The 8,692-nt window shown below is 37.4% G+C and overlaps 1 protein-coding gene across 1 annotated transcript; it reads right to left on the bottom strand.

The window, feature by feature from the left end:
- Positions 1 to 1,715: 1,715 nt before the first annotated feature.
- Positions 1,716 to 7,359, bottom strand: LOC104274245 (protein MON2 homolog; the record flags this gene model as incomplete). The annotated part of the gene is made up of 6 exons (XM_009869817.1): positions 1,716 to 1,869; positions 3,551 to 3,690; positions 4,063 to 4,187; positions 5,852 to 5,977; positions 6,584 to 6,681; positions 7,230 to 7,359. Coding segments are annotated over 6 exons (773 nt in total), but the record flags the coding sequence as incomplete, so codon positions are not given.
- Positions 7,360 to 8,692: the final 1,333 nt, after the last annotated feature.

Raw genomic sequence — 8,692 nt, 5'->3', positions numbered from 1 at the left:
TTCAGTCGACTGTCAATTAGAACACCCAAGTTCTGTACCCTGTCGTACATGGGAATGGCCATGAAAAATCTCGAATAGTCTTTTGTCCATTCCTCACTTTCTCACCCACAGAGGAAGACAAGGCATGGTGGTCTGGGAAGAGACAGGCCCACACTGGCAAAAAGACCTCTGCTTAGCCCTGTTCACAATTCATATCACCAATTAAATCATTGTGTAAAAGCACAACATGTTGCCACTGTATGAAAATCAAATGGCAGCAGGAGGACAGAATCAATGCCAGGATATGAGCCAAATCTACAGACACACTATTCATCTCCTTACATGTAGGGACTACAGACGAAGTATGAAATGAAAGGAAAACTGCTGATCAAAGCATGAGCTAACTTTCATGTACTTCTGTTGAAAATTTGCATTTCCTGAGAACAGTCATGTAATCTAAAATAACCTTCATGGTCACTGCTGGAACAAAAAGTCAACACAACACACACATGTTAAACTACCGAAATCTGAGGATGAATTTGACCTTCAGCATCTCAAAGGCAGATAAAGAGGTTCTACTTTAAAAAAGCACTGATGCTCGGGCCATTTGCTGATTTCGCTGAGTACTAGTATGCCAAAATTTCATAGACCGTACAAGTAACTTCCACCTTGAAAGTGACTGCCCCTCAACAGTCACGACTGACATGAAAAAACTTCCATTATTTCAAAAGTAAGGTAGTATTCGTAGCTCTAAACTGAAAACACGATCTCCATTATAGAAAGTCATGACAAAATCATAGGTCATTTTAAGAAGCATTCACAGTCTAATCTTCATGTACAGGTCAATATACTGTTTGGAATGACAACCTGGCTAGTATCTACCACAATATCCTGATCAGCAAAAACTGTAAATACAGTGAAGCTGGTGTAAGCAAGTCATTTTTCATTCCCACTGATGTCCCATTTTGCTTAATACTCCTAATGTCTACCATTACACAACCCAGAAAAAGATATTCTAGAATTGTTAAAGGCTGAATTCTTAAAGGCTGAAGGAGCTGGGTCTCTTTAGCTTAGAGAAGAGGAGGCTGAGGGGTGACCTCATAAATGTTTATAAATACGTCAAGGGGGAGTGTCAGGAGGATGTTGCCAGTCTCTTTTCAGTGGCGTCCAATGACAGGACAAGGGGCAATGGATACAAGCTGGAACATAGGAGGTTCCACAAAAATATTAGAAAAAACTTATTCACTGTGAGGGTGACAGAGCACTGGCACAGGCTGCCCAGAGAGGATGCGGAATCTCCTTCTCTGGAGACATTCAAAACCTGCCTGGACGCGTTCCCGTGCGATCTACTGTAGGTGATCCTGCTCTGGCAGGGGGGCTGGACTAGGTGATCTTTTGAGGTCCCTTCCAACCCCTAACATTCTGTGATTCTGTGTTATATACTGCAGTGAGGCCTAAAAGTGAAGAGCTAATGCAGCAACAGCATGGCAGGGAAAAAAATAATCCAACAGATGCTAAAGCCATAGGGGACATTTGGATCCGAATCTAGAGCATTCAGACAAAACAGCAAAAAAAACCCAGAAAACCTCATGGCACTGACAAAAAGAAAATCCATAATATACCTCAAGGCCAGTAACACGAAGACCTCAATATTCACTACGAAAAAATCCTTAAACCATCAAGTTGGAAATAAAAATATTTGTCACAAATATTTTCAGAAAGATAGAGTTACTTACTAGGTAGCTTTAGCACTGCCTTGTACTGTTACATTCAGGATAGGTATCCAAGTGCCTCTGTACTCAAAGGCAGGTAATACAGTTGCACCTCCTCCCATTCCAAGCACTCCTGGGTTAGTTTGTGCTGAGCCAGTATTCCCCGATGCATTGCTTCCTGTTCAGAAAAAACAAAGTGATAAAATTAACCCATCTAATTTTAGTAAACAACAAACATCCTTTTTTCTATATTTAATTTTTAAGTTGAGATACATGGATTTATGCGAGATGCCCTGCTCGATAATAAAAACCACCAACAACACAAAACACTATTTTTGAGCTCCCTCTGCTGTCTAAAACATAATCTTATGTGCAAACTAATTAGTTTAAAAGGCAGAGCTGATTGATGCCAACCACCTTATTTTCAGTCAGAATAAAAAGTTTCTGTAAAAAGTATAGCAGTATTTATAACATTCTGTAAGCAAATTAAACTTACATGTCTCAATAAAACCTTATATATTCTAGTCAAGGGTCAGATAGATATTTAATAGTTAAGGATTATTTGAATAGTTGCATCTAGAACTCAGTAGTAGGAAAGAGAGATTAAACATTTCAAGAACAAAAATCATCACAAACTTTAAAGATTTTAGAAATGCACAAGCCACAAGAAGAAACTCGGAGAACTGCAATGTTTGAATCTGTTCCATGTCAAGATAGATGAAAACAAACCACGTCAGAGAGGAGCTGACAACATGCCAACCAACAGCTAGGAAGGAACAAATTATAGTTTCAACTTAAGCCAAAAAAAGTAGATATAATGTCAAGGAATTCTGTATATACAGATATCCTACACATAGGAGGAGGGTCTACACTTACTAGGATTAAGTACAGAAGTGTTCTATCAGCTTCCATACAGACAGCTACTGAACAACAGCTACTGACATAAATTTCTTCACATTATCAATGCTAACACCAACTTGGAATTCAAATTTCATGAGTGAACACTGGAAGGTGTGAGCCTAAACCCAGACTTTTTAATCTTTATTTATTTAACAGTAGATCATAGAATCATTTGGGCTGGAAAAGACCTCTAAGACTGAGTCCAGCTCTGATATGATAGATAATAATTATACTTTAGAAATTATACCTTAGAAATTAGTTTTATGTTGTTTGTTGCTGAGGCCTCTGCTCCTTCTCCTTGGAAGAAGCAGAGTCTTAACTCACACGTGAAACCTTGCAAAGACATTCACAGCAGGACTATTTCTTCTCAGAGAAATAAAAATATACCTAGTGAAATGCCAAAACCCTGGCTACAAGGAAAGACAATCAAGTTTACTTTCAGTAAGTGACTGTTTTCAGCTCACAGAAGAAATAAAAGTCATCTGTAAAACACGGATCATTCTCCCTCTTGGCTCCCTTTGGATATTTGTCCCTAAATATCCAGGAGAATTAGCTCTTGCCTCCCCAGGAGGAAGCAAACACATACAGTCTTTCTGCTTCAGTTGCACACTGCCATAAATGACATCTCCACACAAGGAGACAGAAATCTGATGAATATGTTATAATGAGAAATTACACATACTACCCTCAGAAAAGCTGCGAACTAAGGAGCCTGGTCGCTGTGGAAGGGGATACAAATGCAGGAGCACTGCTCCTGGGGCTATGTCTACCCCACAACGCAGGTAAATGAAGTCACCTGTCGTACCAGACCTGAAAAGACCAGTTTCAAGTCAGCCTTTCAACTCATTGAACACAGAAGTATAGAACTGTATCAAGCCAAATGTATATGCTGAAGCAAATCAGAATTTACTATAAGAAAATGCTGTTAAATTAAAATGATAGCAAGGACAAGGCTTTACCAGTTTGGTTTGGTGTCACTGACGTGTTCCCTGCGCTTGGTACAAGAAAAAGTGACTGGATGAAGGAACCCAGCGCATTCACAATATCACGAAAAACTTTAGTGGAATGTTGCTTCATATCATATGATTGACAAAAAGACCTGGAAAGTATTTTATACAATATAGTAAGTATTTGACAAACCAGGGACTAAAAGCATATTTAAGAGAAACTTCCCTCCCCCATCCCAAACTCTAGACTAAAAGCATGTTTCAACTGCAGATATTTAGATAAATAATATTATTTAGGTTTAGGTAAATGCTCCCTTGACACTGGTAAGACAGAGAGAGTTTGGATTACTCAACTATAATTCTGGATAATAAGCGTTGCCTAATGCTTCACAAAAATTATCTCGGGGAGTTTATTGCATTTAAGTTTCTATATATTTGCAATGTTTTAGGAAGCATTTTCTACCGGAAAAAACCAAAAATATTTCTTAAATTTTATGCAAAAGTGAACTGAATATATTTAATACCTTAATAGCTGAGGCTGTACACAAAGCCTGTGAATAGATTCTACTGCAACAGCTCTTAGCCACTGTGGTTTGTCTGCATCCAGAAACTTAACCAGCAATGACAGAAAGATTTCACATTCTGTTACCTAAAAGATATAGTTTATAGCCATTAAATTAAATAAAAAAGTCTCCTACAAAATATTATCTCGAAAAAAGCTTCTGCTTCATCTTAGGAGTCCTAGCTCAGCAAGTTTTGCATAAGATCTCAAAACCCCCTTCAACAAGCCTGTACTCAAAATTATAAAGAAATACACCTAATATAATATTTTTGCCAAGCTAACACCACATATGCAAATAAATCGAAGAGTTAACTCCCTCACAGAAGCTGCATTAAAGTTCTTACATGTGCTACAGTGAACAAACAAAACTGTAAACAAGCTTTTTTAGCAATAATCTAAAATTTGGGAGGTAAGAAGAGCTGAAGATTTTTTTATGCACACTGTGTCAACAGCTTTAGCAATACAAGTCAAAAATCTCTTAGCAACTATTAACAAGGCACAGCAATCAACATTATCTAAAGCCAAGCAAGCAACATAAGAAGATCAAAAGGTTCCCGAAACCTTAACTGAAAGACAGTTAAGCACAGAAGAGACAACAGCTAATCTACTCTGAGAATTTATACAAGCCCATGCTTAATAAAATCACAACATGTAAACATAAATACACATAGAGGAAAAGAACCTTTCTTCCCTCAGTATACATCAGCAGGTCCCAAGTACTAATTAATACTATAACTTATCATAGTACTGGCATATACACAGAAAAACAGAACTGCACACAGATAATTTAAACATATTCTTACCAGCAAGCTGTAAAACTGCTTGATCAAAACAGAAACTACTCTCAGCAAACGCATACAGATGGGGAAGTATGGTTTTTCCACTGGTGCTGGGGAAGATGATGTGCTGGAACCTTGCCTGAATTTGATATTTGGGGAGAAGAGCTTTATAACAAGAGGGCATACCCTTTCTTTAAGAAGAAAACTGAATTCCTGATGCTACAAAAGAAAACAGAACAAATTATCAGCAGTTACACTTTAATTGCTAACAGTACTTCTGATTATGCATCTTATTTACAGTTACTGTTAAAATCTAGCATTCTGAAGTCATTTAAATCTTGGTACAAATTCCATGCTCAAGAAATGAAAAGGAAGAACAGCAGACACCATTGTAAAGCTACCAAAAATCATGATGAAATTACATGATCAGATTCATACCTGTACCCCTTTTCTTGTATTTTGCAAACGGAATTAAGCTGCTAATACATCATTTATCCTATATTTATTTTTTTTATTCAGCTACTGTCTGCTAAAATGTGTTACTGTGGGATCACAGTGCATTTATATGCAACAGATCCACACAACTCAGTCATGATTCTTGCTGCTTTGCAAGTTGGGTGAGGTCAGTGTTTTTATAGAAGCAACAATGCCACAAGCTAAGTTACAGAGCTGTCATAAATCATGCATGATAAGAAAATGCATCTTTGGAAGGGACATAAATGGTAAAAGAAAAAGTGAAACAGAGTACAACATGCTCTACGAAACACACAAACACAAATAAAGTGCACGGGAATAGGAAAAAAGCAGACCAAAAGCACACAGTACTTTCTACCATAAAAATCCAACATGTAAAATCTATAAGTGCTTTTGAAAAGTAGCACTCATGCTACATTAAAAAGAAGTTAACGAAGTGTAAACTTTACCACCCATATGAACAAAAGATTTTGGATTTTCCTTTCAGGAACTACTCACTTGTAAAAACACTTGTGGGAAGTCATTGAGGACTGACTCAAGAAGCTCAAGGCCAAATGTCCGGGTCATTTCTGTCATTCCCACGAGCCAGTAGGGAGCATCAGCATTAACTAACTGACAAAGATCCTTAAAAAGAAATACAGTAACATTTGCATTCCCAGCACAGTCCTCTATCAACATAAGTTTTCTGACTCTACAACAAAATCTACAATCTCCCTCTTTTGTAATGAGTAATTTTCCATTTTCAACATAATTTTTCCTCAAATACTTCTTTTAGATAATTTCAGCAAAGACACTTTGCCAGTATCCTTGTACCAACTGTGTTCATTTCAGCCATCCAAATTATCTCCTATCTGGTGTGATGAATAAAACTACTTTTCATTATATATGCAGCTCTAATATACAATACCAAGCACAAGATGCAAGACTGAACTACAGTTGCAGTGTTTGGCTAATGGAAAAAAGAATCTTGCATTTAAAGTGCACACGCATGCTTAGCTATTATTTAAGATTTATAGTAAATATTTGCCTAGGTCACTTGGTCTTCATTTTCCAGTCTCCCCCCTGGACCACAACATATTGTTGTCAATTACAATAAATGCACGTAAGAAAGTCTGAGGATTTGGTTAAGAATCTTGTCAATACACCTAAACCGGATTTTTGAAATTTATTAAGAGATGTAGAAGCACCCAAACACAACTGCAAATGTATAAACATATGCTCCCCAACTACCTGAAAAAGCATATATGCATCTTTAGCACATGGCTTCAGTGTACTGACAGATCTTCTGTTACTATTTCCTTGAACTGCAACTGGTCGGTCAATAGTATCTGTGTAAAAACAAAAAAACAGTTTTATGAACAAAGGAGCTGTTGAAAACCAGGTACGTATTAAGTGTTCTTAGAAAAAGATTCTAGGAGAATGGGCAGGTAACCCTGCAACTTATGGTCTCTACAGAAATAAATATTAGATTGTATGCCAAAAATCATCAACACAAAGCACTTCCTTCCAATCAGTGTTCTCTTCAAAACCCCTATTGCCACATATTTCACACTGACTAGGTTACCTTCATGTTAAATGATACTCTCACCCCAAATTTCTTTACAATACTAATATGAAGACCAGTTCTTGCAGTTTGGAAAAAAAATAAAAATCTTCATTTTATGTATTGGTGCAATGCCTTAGACTGACATAATAAGTATTTAGTCTCTTTTGTATACAAGTAAATGTATAAGAGAGAGTAACAATCATATCTGTGATTTTTTTTACTATAATGCTTATAGACTTTTCACTATTTCTTTATCTGAAAAGGTAAACATTTGATGTGTGCCCAAAAAATGGATTAATACAAAGCAAGTAGAATAAGAAGTATGCCCACCTTTGTATCGTTCATCTTCAGCAACAACTCTCTCAAACACAACTGTAACTACTTGCCGCACTGTGGCTGCTGCAGTGTTATTTGTGATATTATCTTTTGTGAAGTGCAATCGAAAACAAAGTACAATTGCCTGAAAGGGGGAAAAAAAAATCACCTTACAATATATTTTTATCTTTTAGCTATGAGTCAAGACCGTTGATTGAGGAATGCTTTTGAGTACAGTTTGTCAAAATGTTGCCTGAAAGAAAAATGGTTTAATCATTTTATATTGGAAGAACCAGGATAAGTTTTATAGATTGCTCTAGCCAAAAACCTCTTTAATAACCCTCCCCAATGGTAATCTAGAAGGGGTATGAACTGAAGACATTACAATGCTCCAGTAAAACTACACTCATTATACAGAGAATACACAGTAATCAACCCCATAAAACAACCTGTATGAATATTAATATCAAAAGGACATTAGGATTATATGGTTAATCACAGAAAGATCATTCAGTTCCAAAGCTAAAATGCCAGTTCCCTCCTACATTAAAACACAATACTTTCATAACCATGTTGCCTTGACTGCTATTATGCCTAGCCAGGGTGCACAGTTTAATGTGTCATTGTGCTGGCAGTGACCTCAATACCGTTTCCCACTGGATTTCGTATTATCTCTAACATATAGTTTAATACTTACTTATTTTACAATGAATTTCGAGGATTAACATTTTTATGTGTAGTGAAACCTGTATTTCCTGATCTTTTGGCCTTATTCTGTGTTCTTGCATGAAGCTCAACCACATCCAGTCACAGCACTACATGCTCTAAGCCATACAAGATTCAGAATTTTCTCTTGCCTCTTTTTCTTGTAAATGATTTGTGGGCTCAGATGGTATCACTACGTTAGATCACCATGCTAGTTTGAAATTTTACAACGCATATACCTCTGGACTTCCAGAAGATACTGTATGATTCTCTAGATTGATCACAGAATCCTTTAGGTTGAAAAATACTTTTAAGATCATCAAGTCCAACCATTAACCTACCGCTGCCAGGTCTACCACTAAACCATGTCCCTAAACAACACAGCTACACACATCTTTTAAATATCTCTAGGGATGGGGACTCAATCACTTCCTTCAGCAGCCTGTTCAAATGCCTGACAACCCTGTCGGTGAAGAAATTTTTCCTAACGTCCCATGTAAAGCTCCCCTGGCACAACTTAAGGCTGTTTCCTCTTGCCCTGTCAGTAGTTACTGGGGAGAAGAGACCAACCCCCACCTCGCTACAACCTCCTTTCAGGTCATTGTAGAGAGAGCGATAAGGTCTCCCCTCAGCCTCCTTTCCTCCAGACTTAACAATCCCAGCTGGCTCAGAACCCTTGTGCTCTGGACCCTTCACCAGCTTTGTTGCCTTTCTCTGGACATGCTCCACCACTACAGTGTCGTTCTTGGAGTGAGGGGCCCAAAACTGAACAC

Source organism: Apaloderma vittatum, unplaced genomic scaffold, assembly GCF_000703405.1.
Source record: "Apaloderma vittatum isolate BGI_N311 unplaced genomic scaffold, ASM70340v1 scaffold40795, whole genome shotgun sequence".
NCBI classification, from domain to species: domain Eukaryota; kingdom Metazoa; phylum Chordata; class Aves; order Trogoniformes; family Trogonidae; genus Apaloderma; species Apaloderma vittatum.
This window is presented reverse-complemented; position numbering and strand designations above follow the sequence as displayed.